The sequence below is a fragment of the Bufo bufo genome, chromosome 5 (assembly GCF_905171765.1).
Source record: "Bufo bufo chromosome 5, aBufBuf1.1, whole genome shotgun sequence".
Taxonomy (NCBI): domain Eukaryota; kingdom Metazoa; phylum Chordata; class Amphibia; order Anura; family Bufonidae; genus Bufo; species Bufo bufo.
The window spans coordinates 25,163,946-25,184,275 of record NC_053393.1 but is presented as its reverse complement, the minus strand read 5'-3'; the positions used below and the strand labels follow the sequence as shown (position 1 = coordinate 25,184,275).

At 49.9% G+C, this 20,330-nt stretch overlaps 1 protein-coding gene across 10 annotated transcripts in view; it reads right to left on the bottom strand.

Annotated features, from left to right (window-relative positions):
• The window catches only part of PTK2 (protein tyrosine kinase 2), a 163,746-nt gene that overhangs the window by 81,070 nt on the left and 62,346 nt on the right, over positions 1-20,330 (bottom strand). For all 10 annotated transcript variants that reach the window (XM_040431652.1, XM_040431655.1, XM_040431654.1 and 7 more), the window contains 3 exons: positions 7,497-7,723; positions 5,343-5,509; positions 1,513-1,600 (listed from right to left, as the gene is read on the bottom strand). In XM_040431652.1, the coding sequence (XP_040287586.1) occupies positions 1,513-1,600; positions 5,343-5,509; positions 7,497-7,691 (450 nt within the window). In that variant the 5' untranslated portion in view covers positions 7,692-7,723. The remainder of the gene's footprint in view (positions 1-1,512; positions 1,601-5,342; positions 5,510-7,496; positions 7,724-20,330) is intronic.

The following is a 20,330-nucleotide window of genomic DNA, read 5'->3' as shown; positions in this document are numbered from 1 at the left end:
CTAAGGATGTGGAGGATTCCAGGTTGCCATGCTGACATTGTGGACACCCCGGGGGCTACCAGTGTCAGATAGGTGCAGGTTGTAGAGGTGGGACCCAAACCTCTGTGAAGAAGGGGGTCCCTAAAGTGTAGGAGAGCGCAGCGCGTGTGCACGGCATGGTCTGCATTCACTTCTATAGACGTTCCAAAAACCAGAGCAAGCACGCTTGGCCATTTCCAGAACTCCCACAGGACTGATCCCCTGCACTCCGGGCCCTCGTTCACTCTGGGCCCCTGTTCTAGATACAGATGCGGGACCCGCACCTATCGGACATTGGCGGCATATCCTAGTGATATGACAACAATGTGTGAGATGGGACAACCCCTTTAAATAAAGGAGTCACAAAATTCACAGGATAGGTGACAAGTGTGACTTGGGGTTCATTGCGGTGAGACCCGACGATCACAACAATGGGGGTCCCGTGTCTCCCCCACTTGAACGGAGCAGTGGTTGAGGATGTGAGCAGCGGCTCGTCTATATTTAATCCCCCATAATGAATGGGGAGACGTGCACGTGCTCGACCGCGGCTGCATTCAAATAAGGACACGGAAACCCTGGGGTCTCCAGCGGTCAGACCCCCATCAACCAGACATTGATCCCCTTAACGTACATATTGCGATTCTGGCTATAGCCCCTTAAAGGGATTTTGGGACGAGAGTCCCCTAATTCCCTAACACGGGTGGTCCCGGCGGTCTAACTCCTACCAATAACCAAGCAATGGCGTACTGGACCACCAGCAATTCAGACATGTCCATCTTAGTAAATACTGGTGGTCTTCCTAAAATGACAATCTAGATCATCTTTTTCTTACAGCTCCGTCTTGTGCGGTTCCTCTGCTATTCCTCCTGGAAATTTTCAAATGGACAGCCAGGTATTACCAAACAGGGAAGTTCCCAAACCAGGTCCAGCACTGGTCACTGCGCGGTGACACCCAGGTGTCCATGTTTTCACAGTATTTCCAGACGGAATAACAGAGGAACAGATAAGATGCTACAGAATGGTTATTTCATGAGGAACACGTCAGGAGGGGCGACCGCTTCACTTCAAACAATAAAACGTTAATTTCCAAAGACAAATTTCACGCCGGCGCGTGCGACGCGTCAGGATACATCTCCTCTGTGCGCCTGTCTGTCGTTCAGGACTATAGGAAAGCTGTACAGGCGGCCATAATGGTGGATATCCAGGACTGATATTTCCGGGGGATCCTCTGGGGGGCGCTCTACATAAATACAGCATACTAGGAGCTTGCTGGGCCTTCTTTATAAAGAGCAAATTCATTTTTATTTTTATTTTTTTTTGCATTTCCCACAAAAGGTCAATGGAAAATCTTTCTCTGTGCCGGGGAGGAGGCAGCCGTGCGTGCAAATACCTATAGGAAGGGGGAGGACGACGCAGACGCCGAGCTTCAGGCGACAGCTCATCACGTAACAGAACCACCGCATTAACCATTTCAGGAGTTATACGGTCACTTACCTGCTGGTAGAAGAAATTCAAGGTGGGCTTGTCCTCTGTGAACTGGCTCAGGAACCCTTTCGGCAAATATCGAATCCTCAGCTCGTACCTGGAAAAAAACGGACAAGAGTCACATGACTGTAGATGAGGACAAACGCAGCGACTCCTAACCCCATCCGATCACACACAGCGGGGGAGACAATCGGCACATGTTCTTAAAGGGGTTCTTCATATTGGACAATCCCAACTTCTTAGGGTGGGTTCACATCAGGTTTTAGGTCTTCATTTGATGTATACGTTAGAAAAAAAATAAGTTCCGGGTGTCAGACCCCCACATATTAGACACTGATGACCTATCCTGAGGAGTCCTCTCCTGCATAACAAACGGGACGGATCCGTTATGCAGCCCATAGACTTCTATTATGACGGAAAGAATAACGGAATGCCTCTAAAGGCAGTCATAGAACTGCGTTATGGTCGGTGGTAACGGAATCCATAACGCAATTCACCTTTTACCACAAAACAAAGTGTGAACGAATTTCATAAGCGGAAATCGGCTCATCTCTAGTGATCAGTATTAAACCCTCCACAATCTCCTTTATTAGCTGCGGGTTATCGGACACCAGCAGGGCCCCTGCCCACCACCGTATGCCCTCCGAGATATACGGTTCGTGAGCGGGCCCTATGTCCCAGATCGGGAGCGCACAGCATCATAGATTACAATAATGTTGTGCACGTCGGGCCGCCCTCATAAGATCATATGATCCCACTCCTCCCACTACGTATCTCTGTTCTCCCGCTAGTATCTACCACCCTTCTTAAGAGCCCTTTAGGCTACTTTCACACTAGCGGCAGGATGGATTCGACAGGCTGTAGTGTTCACCCTCAGGTCGGATCCGTCCTGCCTCTATTTCGCCGTGCCGCCAGACGGCTGCTCCATAATGGGGACGGGGGCGGAGCTCCGGCGCGGCAAGAGGCCGCCGGACTACAAAGTCGGACATGCAGTACTTTTAGTCCGGAGGCCTCTCGCCGTGTTGCACCGGAGTTCCACCCCCCCCAATTATAGTCAATGGGGACGGAGCGACGGCACTGCGAAATAGCGGCAGGACGGATCCGACAGGGTGAACAGCCTGTCGGATCCATCCTGCCGCTAGTGTGAAAGTAGCCTCACACAGGCAGAGGATCTTAAGGATAATCGCTAACGATCATAGGAGCGCACGTTAGCAATTATCTAGCGGTGTAAATTTACCGCTGATTATCCGATAAACAATAGTTTGCCGGCAGCAGATCGTACCGTGTAAACATCTGCTGCCGGCAAACAAGTCAGTATGGGGAAGAGCGATGGCACTAGCGATCACTGCTCCCCATACTGTGGAGGAGATCGCCGCCTGTAAATGTGTCTCCTCCGCCGGCGATCAGCAGATTGCCTGGAAGGAACGCTTCCCTCGCGGTAATGTGCTCCTCTGTCGTATCGTTTCTAGGGACCTTAACATCATGACACTGCGCCCTGTCACATGCAGGTCATTGTCCTCTCCCAGAAGACCTGCACACTTCTCCTGAAATACTCTGCACTGCTTCAGAAAGATTCGATTAAGAAGGTTTTCATTAATAAAACAGAAAAGAAAAAAAATCCCCAAACACAAATAGAGATTGTATTTTCTCTTCCTTGCAGCTGATCTTCGGAAATGCCGTCTGCTCCGAGCGCCTACACCACCATATTAATATGACGAGCCCACCCCCCTCCCCCGATCCAGCCTGCCAGTAAAAACACAGACATTCATTACACAGAACATCACAGATCACATTCATTACAGGGAACACGAGACGCTCTACTACTATCTGCCGCGCGCTTCACTTCCTCGCCCGGCGCACGGGAATACAGATAGACAGGGAATAAAGAACAGCAGGGGATGATGGGAGTTTTATTATTAACTAAACAAAAAGAAAATACGTAAAAATTATTACCTTAGATGTTTGGCGCCGTTTCCACGTCACCTTCACATGACTGGAGCCGCACTGCGGGCTGCCATGGTGAGGAGTGGAAAAAACGCATCTGGGACCGGTGTCCAAAATTTTTATTTTTTTTGTTTTGGTCAGTTTTACAAAGGGGTCGAAAACAAGTACAAAAAAAGGCGCGTGGTTAGCGTCACATGATCTGCTGATGTCAGGACACATCTCGCCGTCCTAAGGCATAATGGTACAGCAGACGTGTGACAAACCCGGATTCAAGCATGGGGGGAAAGAGAAAATTTAAGAAAAAAACTATCCAATAGAAGCGAGACTAATAAACGTTATAGCAAAAAGTAGTTTATGGCACAAATCCTTTAAAGGAGTTAGGGTACTTTCACACTTGCGGCAGGACGGATCCCACATGCTGTTCACCATGTCGGATCCGTCCTTCCGCTATTTCACCGTGCCACCGGACCGCTGCTCCGTCCCCATTGACTATAATGGGGACGGGGGAGGAGCTCCGGCGCAGCACGGCGAAAGCCGCCGGACTAAAAGGTCTTGCATGTCCGACTTTTTAATCCGGCGGCTTTCGCCGTGCACCGCCGTGCTGCGCCGGAGCTACGCCCCCATCCCCATTATAGTCAATAGGGATGGAGCGGCGGTCCGGCGAAATAGCGGAAGGACGGATCAGACATGGTGAACAGCATGTCGGATCCGTCCTGCCGCAAGTGTGAAAGTACCCTTATCCGAAAAATAATACTGATTACCTACTCACAGGATAGGTCAGAGGTACCACATTGCGAGGGGCCCGATCAGGAAGCTGTGGCACTCACTTCAATGGGGTTGAGCTGTAACTAGGCCACGTGACCGATGTCCGGTGAGGTCACATGGCCTAGGAAAAGCCCGACCTCTTCTAATAGCTGACCGGTGTGATTCCCGGGTGTCGGACACACGCTGATCTCATATTGATGACCTATCCTGAGGATCTGGTTTTAAGGCTAGGTCTACACGACGATATTTGTCGCGCGACAATTTTTATAATGATAGTCTATGGTGTCGCATTGCAACATGCTGCGATGCGACAGTCGCAAAAAATCCATTCTAAATGTTTTTTTCTGCGACTGTCGCGTCACAGTCGCAGCATGTCGCAGTGGGACACCATAGACTATCATTATAAAAATTGTTGCGCGACACATGTTGCAGTGTAGACCTAGCCTAAGGAATGGATTCCGTTCTACCGCCATCCATAACTTAATTCAATGTCGGCATGCCAAACAGAATCCCTGTAGAGGCATTCCGTCATAATACAAGTGTATGGCCAGCAGAACAGAACCCTCGGAGCTGGCCACACACTTGTATTATGTGGCATGCCGGCATTGGATTACGTTATGGATGGCGGTAGAACGGAATCCATTAAGTAATTCACTTAAACCCCGAACCTGACAAACTGCAGGATCACTGAATTCTAGTCATCAGTATGTGATCAGTGGGGGTCCGACACCCGGGACTCCCACTGATCAGCTGTTCCCGAAGGCAGTACACTGTATAGCGGCTGTGCTGGGTATCGCACTCGGCCCCATTCACTTCAATGGGACTGAGCTGCTCCGAGGCCACGTGACGGATGTAGCAGTATGTTAGTAGGTAGAGGGTAGATATAAAAGGGTGGAATAACAAATGCCTGCAGGATCAGACTACATAGAGTTTGTTTGTTGTCTGTTACCATGGAGACGCATGGATCTGTAAAGCTGCTGTAGGTATTAAGAATACTGCAAAACTACTCTCTCTCATATTAAATGCAATGTCCAAAAAAAAAAAAAAAAAAAAAAACTATGGCATTTTTAAGATGCAGGCCTCCCGAGTTGTCACCATTAGAGATTTGTCCGTTCTGGGCGCACACTTACTTCCATTCTTCCGGCGGATGGGACTGCTCGTACTTCTCTCTGACATGAGACACCCCCATATCTGGGTGCAGCCAGTGAACCTCCTCGGAGCACAGGTGACTCAGGCGTAATCCGTAAGAGGAGACGCATTTCACTTTATGACTGTCCACAATCTTCTGGATTATTCCCTGAGAAAACAGAACATAACTATTCAGAGAAAGTACCGATCCAGAACCGGGAGCTACAAATATCAATGGGGGAGGGGCGCGCACCAAACACTTTATACGCAGAGCAAAGGCTTTATGACAGGACCTATTACAACCTCTTCAAATAAAGAATTCACTGTGTACATACATTACTTATCCTGTATTATACTCCAGAGCTGCCCTCACTATTCTGCTGGTGCAGTCACTGTGTACATACATTACATTACTTATCCTGTACTGATCCTGAGTTACATCCTGTATTATACTCCAGAGCTGCACTCACTATTCTGCTGGTGCAGTCACTGTGCACAACCATTACTTATCCTGTACTGATCCTGAGTTACATCCTGTATTATACTCCAGAGCTGCACTCACTATTCTGCTGGTGCAGTCACTGTGTACATATATTACATTACTTATCCTGCACGGATCCCGAGTTACATCCTGTATTATACTCCAGAGCTGCACTCACTATTCTGCTGGTGCAGTCACTGTGTACACACATTACTTATCCTGTACTGATCCTGAGTTACATCCTGTATTATACTCCAGAGCTGTACTCACTATTCTGCTGGTGGAGTCACTGTGTACATACATTGCATTACTTATCCTGTACTGATCCTGAGTTACATCCTGTATTATACTCCAGAGCTGCACTCCCTATTCTGCTGGTGCAGTCACTGTGTACATTACATTACTTATCCTGTACTGATCCTCAGTTACATCCTGTATTATACTCCAGAGCTGCACTCACTATTCTGCTGGTGCAGTCACTGTGTACATACATTACATTACTTATCCTGTACTGATCCTGAGTTACATCCTGTATTATACTCCAGAGCTGCACTCAGTATTCTGTTGGTGCAGTCACTGTGTACATACATTACATTACTTATCCTGTACTGATCCTCAGTTACATCCTGTATTATACTCCAGAGCTGCACTCAGTATTCTGTTGGTGCAGTCACTGTGTACATACATTATTTATCCTGTACTGATCCTGAGTTACATCCTGTATTATACTCCAGAGCTGCCCTCACTATTCTGCTGGTGCCGTCACTGTGTACATACATTACATTACTTATCCTGTGCTGATCCTGAGTTACATCCTGTATTATACTCCAGAGCTGTACTCACTATTCTGCTGGTGCAGTCACTGTGTACATACATTACATTACTTATCCTGAGTTACATCCTGTATTATACTTCAGAGCTGCACTCAGTATTCTGTTGGTGCAGTCACTGTGTACATACATTACATTACTTATCCTGTACTGATCCTCAGTTACATCCTGTATTATACTCCAGAGCTGCACTCACTATTCTGCTGGTGCAGTCACTGTGCACATACATTATTTATCCTGTACTGATCCTGAGTTACATCCTGTATTATACTCCAGAGCTGCACTCACTGTTCTGTTGGTGCAGTCACTGTGTAAATACATTACATTAGTCTGTTACTATTCTGGGCTCCTGTGTGCTGTATGAAGCAGAGCCCGGTGAGCGCAGCCTTGAGCCATCATTAGAAAGACGACAGAATAAACGTGAAAGAATTCAGCACGGACAAGAGACAGACGGCAGCGTGATTTATTGCAGCTTTCAGAACCTCAAGGACATAAATCATGTTTACAGCTGACGGGAGCCATAACAGGGCGAGAAATGGACAGAAACGGGGCGAAAGGTCCCCCCTGCGAGTGCTGTAAAGGCAGTTTCCGCAGTTGTCACTCGGCTTCACAGTAAAATGTTCACATATGATAGGAAACAACTTTGCAAATATTTTGCTTTCCTTATCTTGTGTTACAACGTGTTTCATACTCCAGTCACACCCAGAGCTGCATTCACAATTCTGCTATAGAACCAGGTCCCATCGACCATTCTCGTGGTGTAACTCGTTGCTCTTGGGAACAAGCAGAACTCTGAATGCTGCTTTGATGGTGAGTGGAGAAAGGACCCTGCTGATGGCGCTTACCCTGACATCGGTGGCGTCCCCGTGCCGGATGTTGCTGGCCCACGTGGCTGGTTCGCTGTTGGTTTCAAAGTAATGGAAGACTTTCAGGACTCTCTCGATGGTCCCTGGGGATCGCTCCATGCCGGCGCTCAGACGGGACTTGGCGTTTGAACTCGGTGTGTGGTTGAGGTTCGGGTCCAGGTAAGCCGCAGCCATGTTCTTGCTGGATGCTAAGTGTCTGTCATATTCTGCGAGAGACAGCAAAGGGTTAATACCTCAGCCACGCAGTGACAGTACAGCGGCGCGTTAAAGCACAAGGCAGCAGAAAGAGTTAAATCTACGAAGTTGTCTCCAAGCAGTCACATCATGTGCTGGAGATGTCCTTGCTTGGAGCCACAAGGAGGCATGACGCTCTGCAGGAACTGCAAGCCTCGCGCCTCGAGATCAAGCGCCTTCTCTACAATGCATCAGGATTATTACGTCCTGACAGGAGATGAATGTCAGAGGCGTCTGCGGATATCACAGCAAAGGGCGGCCACAAGGCTGCGAAAGAAAGATCCTGCTGTATCAGCAACCTCCAGCTGTTCTGAAACTACAACTCCCAGAGTGCTCCATTCACTTCTATGGGAGTTAGAACAGCTGAACATGCTGGGAGTTGTAGTTTCACAGCAGCTGGAGTGCGGAAGGTGTATGATCCCCGGTCTAGGCGATCCCTAGTGATTAATGGCAACTTTTTTTATGGTTGCATTTTACCCATTTTGGGCTTAAAGGGGTTATCCGAGACCAACAAATGCTCCCCCATATGCCGGGCCCCTCACACTGATTCTACTTTACCCGGGGACCCAGGTAAGTATATTCAGTGTGGGGGGCCCGGCATATGGGGGAGTAGGGCTGAAACGATTACTCAATTTAATACAGTACTTGACACAAAAAATTCTCGATGCTAATTTTTTTGCATCGAGGATTCGTTTGTGTCATGTGACCACGGAGCGGGAGTGAAGCGCTTGCTATTACTTACCATTCCGTGGTCACCCGCCGGCCCACACTTTCTTCCTGACACATTGTCGGGTCACAGTGCGCGCTTATGTGTACTATGACGTCAGTGCAGCGAGCAGAGAAGTAGATGGAGGAGCTATGGAGCGGCGCCCCTACCGGAAAGGTAAGTACTGTCGCTGGGGACATGGCTAGGAGGGGGAGATGGTGGCACTGGGGGGCAGTTGGTGGCACTGGGGTGATGAAGAGCTGAAGGCACTGGGGGAACGGAGCTGATGGCACTGGGGGGAACTGGTGCACTAGGGCTGATCGCACGGGGGGGGGGGGGGTGTTCGGGACTGATGGCAGGGGGTCGGATGATTTTTTATAAAGGAAAACAGTCTTAATTCATGTTTTCTTATTAGATTACTTGATTAATCGTAAAAATAAATAAATAAATAAATAGATAAAATACTCAATTTCTAAAATAATCGTTTACTGCAGCCCTATGGGGGAGTATTTGTTAGTCTCGGATAACCCCTTTTAATATTTTTTCAATGGGTCTTTATTAAAAGTTTTCAACACTTTTTGTGAAACATGAGATTAAAAACCCATGTACTTGGAGGCTGCTGCGTCAGCTGACGGCTCATGTGAAGACTCATCTCTGATCTCCTGACCTCAAACACTCCTCATAGCTAAGCTCCCATCAAACTGATAAGAATGTGGCCTAAATCAGTGTTTGGGAGGTCAGGAGTTCAGAGAAAAGGCTGCATATGAGCCGTCAGCTGACCAGAATCGACAGTCTGCCAATAGATAGATTTTTAACCCCACTTATCACAAAAAACTGCTCGAAATGGTAATAAAGAACAATAGAAAAAGTGATTTTTAGCCCAAAATTAGTAAAATGCAATAAAAATAAATAAAAAATTGCTCTCAAGGTGTCCATAGCATCTAAATACCTCTGGACGCTAGGCCGACGCCTCATCTACACCTACGCCATCTGAATGTAAGGAATTGTGTCCATTCACTGACGGCAAGCAGAGGGACGCCACCAGCGCTCTAACCTTGAGGAGCCGAGGTACACTGAAGCCTTACATCCCAGCCAATTTTCAAAAGGCAGGAATTGTTTTAATTAGCAGGGTCAACCCTACCAGATGGTATGCCTGGTTTAATGGGGCTGATCCTGCTGACAGGTCCTCTGCCCAGGGTTTCTGACTTGTAATACCAGACACAACCCATGGACAGGAGCGCCCCCGCTCTGCTGCACCTTCCTGGACAGCGGGATGTAGTATACAGTCAGTGGGTTATAGAGCGGTGTGCGATCCGCCATATCATGCAAGCTAGAGAAAGTGCGCACTGATCGCTGAGCGGCCGACGATCCAGCCGTAACCTGACGGCCATTATACTGAGATTTTCTTCTCGCCAGAAGATCAAAAACTGGACAGATTTCCTCTTCTAATCTGCAGCGGGAGAGTGAGGTGTAACAGCCGAGGATTACTGGGTAATCTGGGGTCATAATCCCCCCGCCATCTGGAGGTCCGCCCTGCGCCGCTACAGTATTACAACGCCCGCGAGAGACCAGCCTGATATGGAAGACCTGAGAGGAGGAAAACAATGGAGTGTTCTCAGCCATGACATGGAGAGGTTCACTGTCTCCAGATTAAAAAGGGGTTTTCAGGGGTCACTGGGAGTCCGACCCCAAACAACTGCTGGAAGGGCCCAGGTTGCTGAGTGAGCGCAGCAGCCTCCTCCTCAGCCTATAAAGTCACGTCCATCAATCACGTGGCCTTTCTGCAGCTCTGTCCCATTCAAGTGAATAGGACTGAGATGCAGTACCAAGCACAGCCACTAGACAAGGTATGGCGCTGTGCTGGGAGCACTTGTCCAAGCAGTGCAGCCTCTTTAGATAGCCGACGGGTGGGGTGCTGGCTGCCCGACTCCCAATAATCCTGAAGAGAGGTCATCAATATTTACAGTCCTAGAAAACTCCTTTAGGGCTTTGTTCACACGACCTTATGGCTATTCAGTGTTTTGCGGGCCTTTTTTTTAACGGATCAGTTTTTCCGTTTTTTGTTTCAGTAGTGTTTCCGGTTCCATTCCGTTTTTTCATATGGCATATACAGTAATTACATAGAAAAAATTGGGCTGGACATAACATTTTCAATAGATGGTTCCGTAAAAACGGGCAATAATAGGACATAGAACGGAAAAAACGGAAACGGAATGCATACAGAGTACATTCCGTTTTTTTTTGCGTAACCATTAAAATGCATGGTTCCTTATACGGAACTCAAAAAACGGCCCGTATACAGAACGCAAAAAACGTTGGACCTTTCATCGGTCCAAACATTGTGAACTAAGTATCATGATCTGTACAGCGGCGCCCGGGGATCTCACTGCACTTACTATTATCCCTGGGCGCCGCTCCGTTCTCCTGCTATGCCCTCTGGTATGTTCGGTCACTTGTTTATAGTAGGCGGAGACTTGGGGGACTTGGTTATAGTAGGAGGAGTCTGCCCTTGTTCTCCTGGGCGTCTCCTTCTCCTAGGCTGTAGCGCTGGCCAATCGCAGCGCAGAGCTCACAGCCTGGGAGAAGGAGATGCCCAGGAGAACAAGAGCAGACTCCTCCTACTATAACCAAGTGACCGAACATACCAGAGGGCATAGCAGGAGAACGGAGCCGCGCCCAGGGATAACATTAGCTCTTCTCACACTAAATAGTAAAACTGAAAATAAATACCCAGAAAAGCATTTCAGTATTTACAATTATTATTATCAATATTATTAATATTATTACTAATAATACTAATACCGCACCAGAAAGAAATGTCGGATTGCTGTAAAACTCATCCTGCAGATATGTCTCAGACAGATATCTAAACAATTAGGGAGCAAAAAAGTTCTCTCTCTGCTGCTCTACAAAAAGGCTCTCAGAGGCTACCTTTGGGTAGTGTACCTCTTGGTGAAGGCTAGACAGGCCTCTACGACGCACTCAGACATTTTGACCAGTGGACAGACACCGAGGGAGCGCATCACTGGACTGAGAGAAGCAGGGTGGTAGTTTCGTTGACGTGCCCATCATGTAGGTGGTTCTGACCGCACTGTGAGGACACGTGGTGGACAGGCTCCGGACGGCCCTGACATCCATAGAGAGGATCGTTTCATCCGCACAGACCAGCACGAGTGCAGCGTCCAGCTACGTGTGTGGGGGCACTGCTTAAAAGCACTTTTTTATATTATTATGAGCACTAGGTTGTAATGTATAATTTGGTATGTATGTATCTGCAAAATCCCTGTTAACAGGCCTATTAGGTGTAATTTATACATCCCGCCACTAGATGGGGACAGACCTTAGGTCATATATACCCAGGTCAGGCCCAGAGGAGTTGAGACCAGGGGAGATGAGGAGCAAGATAGCTAGGAAAATGTAGTCAGAAGAGAGCAGATCTGAGGAGGTCAGAACAGATTAGTGGGAAGTAAATGTAGGGTGAAGACTCCATGACTCAGATTAGTGAGTGGAGCCAACTTCGCTAGGAGGTGATACTCAGATGTGAGGCGCAGGAGAGCGTTCTCCTTCTGTGACCGGACTGTAGACTTGCATCCCTGACCAGTCGGAGAAGAGTTTGCCTCCCTGGAAAAGAAACAAGCTAGTATTCAGGGTGAATTGCCGTGTTGGCACGTTGCGATAAATACGTGGGTTTTGGGTTGCAGTAATGATAACGGAGGTCCTGTTGGGATCTGATGCTGGTCTGGTTGGAGCATGGAGGCCTCGTGGTCAGCACTTCAATCCTGCGTATGACAGGCGGTCACCCCTGATAATGAGACGAGGGACACTAACAGCTCAGCCGTATGTGCAGGACATTCTGCCGCCACATGCGTCCCTCTCATGGCAGGAGAATGGTTGCCCGCACACAGCAAGGGTTTCCCAGGAATGTCTCCTCCAGATTACACTTCCTTGGCTGCCCGGTCACCAGATTTATCACCAATCCAGCATTTATGGGACCAGCTGGGACGCCGGCTTCAGCAACATATGTGAGTGCAGGATCTACAGGCCCAGCTGTGACATCTGTGGGACAATGTGCTGCAGGATACAATACAGAACCTGTACCCAGGCTGGAGGCCGTATCTCACCCCCCTGGACCCAGGCTGGAGGCCGTATCTCACCCCCCCTGTATCCAGGCTGGAGGCCGTATCTCACCCCCCCTGTATCCAGGCTGGAGGCCGTATCTCACCCCCCCTGTATCCAGGCTGGAGGCCGTATCTCACCCCCCTGTACCCAGGCTGGAGGCCGTATCTCACCCCCCCTGTATCCAGGCTGGAGGCCGTATCTCACCCCCCCTGTATCCAGGCTGGAGGCCGTATCTCACCCCCCCTGTATCCAGGCTGGAGGCCGTATCTCACCCCCCCTGTATCCAGGCTGGAGGCCGTATCTCACCCCCCCTGTATCCAGGCTGGAGGCCGTATCTCACCCCCCCTGTATCCAGGCTGGAGGCCGTATCTCATCGCCCTGCATCCAGGCTGGAGGCCGTATCTCATCGCCCTGCATCCAGGCTGGAGGCCGTATCTCATCCCCCTGCATCCAGGCTGGAGGCTGTATCTCATCTTGTATCCAGGCTGGAGGCCGTATCTCACCCTGTATCCAGGCTGGAGGCGCCCAGCAGGGTCCTAGAGCCTCCTTTTCTCTTGCGTTCCTCATTATGCGGTAGTTTTGTCACTGGCTGCACTAACAGACATGTCCGGGGGCCGATGGCTCCTCTTTAGGAATGCTGCAGAGTATCTGCCCCGTCCCCTATTCTCCTGCTGACTGATGACTTCCATTTAGCGGCCGCAGATTATCGGATAATTCCGCCGCCCTAGTTCGTGCCCCCTCCATCCTTCCCTGACGCCGGCAGCCGGTCGGCGCAGGAGTAATGAATTTAGGCTGATTAAAACAATTAGGCAGCTTCCATTGGGAGAAGTGGGAATATTTCCGGAGGAGGAAAGAAAGGCTTCATTATCCGTCCACAGGGCTCACCTCTTCTGGGGGCTGACCTACTTCTAGAAATAATCGCACGGCCTCCGCGCCACGTTCTGTAGCAGCCGCTGGAAACAAAGTTGTGCAAAGGCACCCCAAGAAGACGAGGGTCTCCCCGAAAGACCCTCTAACACCCACCGCTGCACAGCATGTACCAAGGAGGGTGGGTTTATCTGCACAGCTATGGTGGGGGCGAAGGGGGTGCAAAACAGGGGCTTAAAAAATAAATATATATCACAAAGACACCATGGGAAAATAATGAAGACTCACAGGTCACAAGTGGCATCAGGTCGTAAAAAAAAGTGCAAGCTCTTGGGAAGCATGGGCCAACATGAATGTATGAGTCAGGGCTATGTACTGAGAATAGCGGAGCATTAACACAGCACACTCCTCTCCTGAAATCCTCTGTGCTGCTCCTTCCACTATGTAACCCAGTCTTTATCCACCCCACAAGATCAGCACATTCCGATCCTGAAATCCTCTGTGCTGCTGGGGACCCTGCTCCTTCCACTATGTAACTCTTATCCAGTGTCCACCCCACAAGATCAGCACACTCATCTCCTGAAATACTCTGTGCCGCTGAGGACCCTGCTCCTTCCGCTGTGTTACCAAGTCTTCGTCCTCCCCACAAGATCAGCACTTTCCGGTCCTGAAATCCTCTGTGCTGCTGGTGACCTTGCTCCTTCCACTATGTAACTCTCAGCCTGTGACAGGTCACTTGCCCCCCACAAGATCAGCACACCCCTCTTCTTCTGTAGCCATCAATTACAATGGGTTGTCCACGTCATCCTGGGATTCGATGCGCCTGTGGACGGGCTGTGAATGGCTGGCCAGTAGTCGGGATCTCCAGGGATCTACTGAACCAATGTGGATCAGACGCTGCAAAAATCTGCCCCAGCAATGATGGAAGAGACAGCGGCGCTGTGGTCTAGAACCTGTGGCAAAACTACAACTCCCAGCATGCTTGGAAACCAATGCTTGTCCTAGAATGCTGGGAGATGTAGCTTTAAAAAGCAGCAGGGGAACCCCAAACTGGAGACCGCCGCAGTAAGAGACCGCCGCAGTAAGAATCTTCCTCCGATGCAGGGTTACTGTCACCTGCAGGCAAAGAAAGACTCACTGATGCCGGTGGCACTACAAGCCCCAGCATGCACTATTACTACGGTTGATCGGGTTTTCTACGTTTTGCCTAAAACAAAGCTAAATCAGGGTGTGATGAAACATCCTTCTAATACATTTTATGTTTCAATAATTCAGATCTCTGTTTGCTTTCTTAGCAACATCCAAGAGCGGGAAAGCATGAGCTAACATTCATCACAGCTGAGGGTTTGTAACAGTTGCATCAAAGCCTAAACAAGCCTCTGTCTACCAAACACAGCAGCAGAATGTGTTACAATGTATCAGGGCAGGTAAAACCATCAGCCTTGTAGCCAACAGAGGATTCAGTTACAGTTGTCAGAGGTGGTTTCATGAAGAGGACGTGAAAAAGACTGTTGCCTCCACTCAAAGACAGCAAACAGAGATGGAATGGTAAACTCTTTCTGAACGCTGCTGAGGCATTTACCCAAAGCAGAAAATCTCAGACCTGGCACATGATACAAAGGGAAACCGGACAGCCATGATGAGTCAGTGCGTGCGGAGCGGGTGTCGGGATCAGGGCGAGGAGCAGCAGGTGACCGGGTCACAGCGCGCCTTCTCATGCAACACGCTCACTGCTGCCATATCTGGCGGGGGATCGGTCCGGCTTCGCTCTGCAGCGAGGCTCCTGTCAGGGACCGCCGCCGGCGTGTAATGACACGACATAGGAAATTCTAGCTGTGCCTGCCAGGTCAGCAACGCTCCGGGAGCCGCGGGCGAGGCACGCCCTTCTGTACCACAGGGGAGATTTAAAGGGTCAATAACTGCAAAAGCCGCCCGGAGCATACAGCAGCGCTATAACAGGAGAGGCGGATATATGGATCTGAAGTTCTCCGGAGGGTCTTGGGACTGGAAATACAGGGCCATAGGGGCAAAGTCCAGCAACAAAAGCAGTGCAGACCCAGCAGTAAACTTGCACTGCAGCCCATTCACTCTCACGAGTGGTCCAGAGGCCGGACCCCAGGAGAGATGGCAGGGCCTAGGGTTACGACGACTACAAATGAACGGCCACAAGCTCCAATTCAGTAGATATTTGCACCAAAAGTCTTGACAATTGAAATTACTGAGAATTCACATAATGGGGAAAAAAATGCTTCTCTGCTGCGAAAGAGAGAGAGAAAAAAAAAAAAAAAAAAAAAGAGAAAGAGAGAGAAAGAAAGAGAGAGAGAGAGAGAGAGAAAGAGAAAGAGAGAGGAAGAGAAAGAGAAAGAGAGAGAGAGAAAGAGAGAGAAAGAGAGACAGAGAGAGAGACAGAGAGAGAGAGACCCCGAGACAGAGACAGAGAGAGAGAGACCCCGAGACAGAGACAGAGAGAGAGAGACCCCGAGACAGAGACAGAGAGAGAGAGACCCCGAGACAGAGACAGAGAGACCCCGAGACAGAGACAGAGAGAGAGAGACCCCGAGACAGAGACAGAGAGAGAGAGACCCCGAGACAGAGACAGAGAGAGAGAGACCGAGACAGAGAGAGAGAGACCCCGAGACAGAGACAGAGACAGAGAAGTGACAGCTCTCCGATCAGCTGCAACATATGGGAAAAACCAGCAGTAATGTGCAGTGCAGCAGAGACCTCACACACTGTACTGCTGCTTTTTTTCTGCAAGTAGCCTCTGCTTGCTGTCAGTGAATATTAAAAGGAGCTTTCCAGGAACCAGCAGGTCCTGTAAACCCACCTTAGGCTACTTTCACATCTGCGCTGTTATGGAGATCCGCCATAGGGTCTCATTCAATGTCAATGGGGACAAAACTGAACGAAACGGAGTGCTCCGAAATGCATTTCGTTCCGTTTGGTTGCGCTCCCCATCGCGGACAGAATAACGATGCGATGTGATGCCGAGCAAGACTGATCCGCCATGACTCACAATGTAAGTCAATGGAGACAGATCCGTTTTCTCTGACGAAAAAGAAAACGGCTCCGTCCCCCATTGACTTACAATGGTTTTAGCGCCGGATCCATCTTGGCCATTTTAGAGATAATACAACCGGATCCGTTCAGAACGGACGCAGACGGTTGTATTATGACGGAAGCGTTTTTACTGATCCATGACGGATCCAGCAAAAAACGCAGACGTGAAAGTAGTCTTTGTTACACACAAGTCGCCTGGAGAAGGACATTTTTAATAGATCCCCAGGATCCGCCTCTGGGGAACCCGGTCACGAGACGCTCTTCTGATGATGCCGCTTCCACCGACGTCCTGGGCTATGGATGAGGCGTCACTTCCCCTGTGGACAGGGTAGCAACTGCTCTTCTCCCTGACGCATGCGCAGATGAATTAGAGTCAGGAGTTTCCGCGTGCACCGCATGGCCCCGTCCATGGCAGAAGTGACGTCCTGTCCATAGTCCTGGCCGGAGCTGCCGATCCGCACAATGTCAGGATGCTGGTTCCCAGGAATGACCCCCCCCCCCCCTTCCTGCCCCCAACGGTTTATATCCGGAGACAGAAAACCCCCAGTGTCCTAATACTTCAGCAGCAATTTCATCCGATGCACGCACAAACTGCGAGGGATCCGCAGGGCAGCAGATGAGGACATTGCCCCATTATGGGGTTATACTGACAGCAAGGACAGCTCCAGGCTGAGCGGCATACCGCAGATGTGAACACTACCCAAAACCTGGCCTGGAGTGGGTGAAAACAAAGAGTTAACCGTTAAGCACCCCCCAGTAAGGATGCATTGATGACTGCGCCAATAACCCCAGGCTGTGGCTTCAGTAATTAATAGACACTTTCGGCCTCAGCGATTGCCAGGAATGCGCAGCCCATTCCCTCGCCCTATGGACAGGATTCTGTGGCTGCTCCTCGTACACGGCAGGTTTAGGGTTAATCATAATAAGAAGAGGCCGAATGTGTGCGGAGACCCCCGGGGCATCAGTCACACGGAGGAATCGCTAACCGCCAAACCTGGAAGATTCCTCCAAGTGCACCTGCACCTGTCTACACGGCACCATGTGGGGGGAGGGGACAAACCCCTCCAAACAGGGCGTCACCCTTGCTTTAGCTCCTCCCACTACACGCGTCCATAAGGGTTTTTTTTATGTACGTTTGGGATCTGCAGGAACTAACCTCCTGCGCTTGCTCTCAGATCGAGGGGAGCGGTTTTCAGATTTTAAAATTCGTTTGCGCTTCGGATCCGTATCCCAAATACGTTACGCAGGAGAGGACTCCCCAGCATAATGGAAACGGGACGGATCCGTTTTGCAGCCCATAGACTTCTATTATGACGGAATGAATAACGTTATGCGTTCAGTTTTAGAATTGCGTTACGGTCCGTGGTTACGGTATCCATAACGCAATTCTACTTTTACCACCAAACGAAGCGTGAACGAATTTCATAACCGGAAATTCGCTCCCCCCTACGCTCAGAGAACGGAGCCTTCAATGCTCGGCCTTCTTCAGAGCTGCGCCTTTGGCTCCAAGGCAGAAAAAAAAAAAAAAGCGATTTTGTCCAACAAACTGCGTTACAGTCTCGGGGGCCGTCGTTTGTTCCGATCCGGCACGTGCGTTATTTTCACTCCTATAACGGAGCAGAACAGCAAATATGTAGCAGGAAGGTGTGAACGCGGCCTTAACCGGTCCCGCTCACACAGGGCTCGTTACAATGTGTCAGCCTGGACAAGCCTCCGAGCCAATCACAGCGCTCCATTCCCTGATACAATGTAACAGCGCCCGTTTCCTATAGAACCGTCACAATAGGCACCGGTTTAACCCCACCAATGCCAGAGCCAAATTCTTGGACTCACAGCTAAGAGACAGGACGGACGTAAAGGCTGCACTACATAACACTCCTCCAGCTCGTCCCTATGGCAGGTCGCCCTCCCCCCCCTAAACCCAGGATGCAGGTCACAAGTTTTAGTGCAGCATCACAAAGGTGGGGGGGGTCGCTGATCTGCTGCCATGACGACAGGGATCTGTGAATGCAGAAGGCGGTGGCATCCTTACCCGGGTGCCCGCTATAATCCCTCCTGATCAGTGCAGCACGGCGGGACGCACCGTGGGGATGAAGGGCCGGAAAGAGTTAACTGAGCGGCCTGGCGGTAAATAATACATGGCGCTCATATAGAGGGTGCATTAATATTTCATACCCCGCAGCCCCCAGGGCGCTTAGTACACCCCATGCCACCTCTCTGGGGGCAAGCCGGCGAAACGTAATCCGACCCGAGCGCGGCGGAGGGTTCATATCGCTGAAATACGTGAGGTACGAAGTTGATGGACTCTAAGAAACAAAGTCCAGGGAGGCCCAAACGAGACCCTCCACATTCCTGCCCTGTTCTGGGGTCCTTTATCAAAACGGGTGCGAAGGAAAAGTGGCTTAGTTGCCCTTAGCAGCCAATCAGACGCTACCTTTCGTTTTTGGGAGCTCCTTTGGAAAATGAAAGGATCAATCTGGTTGCTATGGGCAACTAAGCCAGTTTTATTCTGCACCAGTTTTGATTAGTTGAATTCTTTGGACACGTTGAGGGAGACTTGCCACCTATCCCAGCGGGGTATGCGATGTGCCGCCCCCCACCCGTCATGAGAAAGGGGGTCCTGTCCCCCACCTTGGCCTGGGTGCACAGAGCGGATGTCGGGCATGCACGGGACTGAAGGAGACAGCCTGTACTCCGAGATGAATGAAGCGGCAGGGCGTGCACTTGACTGTCGCCCCATTAAGATGAAGGACCCTGTTCGACAAAAGTCCTGCATGCACAACTTTTGTCTCCGCTCCAAAATCATCTTCTGAGCGGAAACCTAACGGACCCCATTATAGTCTATGAGGGTCTATGGGGTCCGTAGGCTCCGTTATGTGCCGAATCCGTCCTTTCCGTTCTCCTGCTCCTATAACTGAGCAGGAGAACGGAAAGGCTGAAGGCTGAACGCTGATGTGAACTAAGCCTTAAACCCAGCACTCCGCCGTGTAGGGCTCGCTCAGCTGAATGCAATGTTACCTTTTACTTAGTGACCTGAGCATTCATTCCTTTTAATCCATATGCAAAAGAGCAGTTAAGTGCAACAAGGGCGGGCCCAAGCTGCTCTGTGCACCTTTGCTCCTCCTGCTTCCTCTGCCAGCCCCTCCCTCTCCTTCCCTCTGGTCTCTGCACAGTCACCTAACTTGACCCTGTCAATCAGGTGGGAGAGGAAGCAGGAGGAGCAAGGGTGCACAGAGCGCCTTGGCCCCTCCCTCAGTGCACTTGGCTGCTCATTTGAATATTGAGTTAAAAATACTTTTTCTTAAGGATGAAGCTGAGCTGGCCCTACAAGCCAGGGTGCGTGGTTTATTAGTGAATCTTCTGGTGACAGGCTCCCTTTAAACGGTGGTGGTGGCCGTACAAAACTATAGAAGATAAACTACCAAAATGTATCACTAGATTGTATCCGGCTCAAAATGGACACATTTACACCCAATATAGAAAGGCACAACTCCCAAATCCAAAAACAGTACCCGTCACAGTACCTCCCGCGTCAGAGGTTAGAAGATTGGAGAGACTGGCTGCACGTGGGGTTAACTGACAGTCTCTTGATTCTCAGTGTTTCTTGCCAGGTGCAGCTCGTGGTCATTACTGCATTCACCACTAAGTTTGGTCTCGCACTTCATACCATGCGGTTGATATTCTCTGCTTGGATTTGGAAGAGTTGGTGTGTGGACCCTGCCTGTGTTCCTGCTCATCCATTTTCTATAAGATAAGTTGTACTGCTCTTTGTATTTGGTTGTTCCCCGGCGCTTGTTGTTACTAGGCCTCAGGGAGACGCTGGTTCG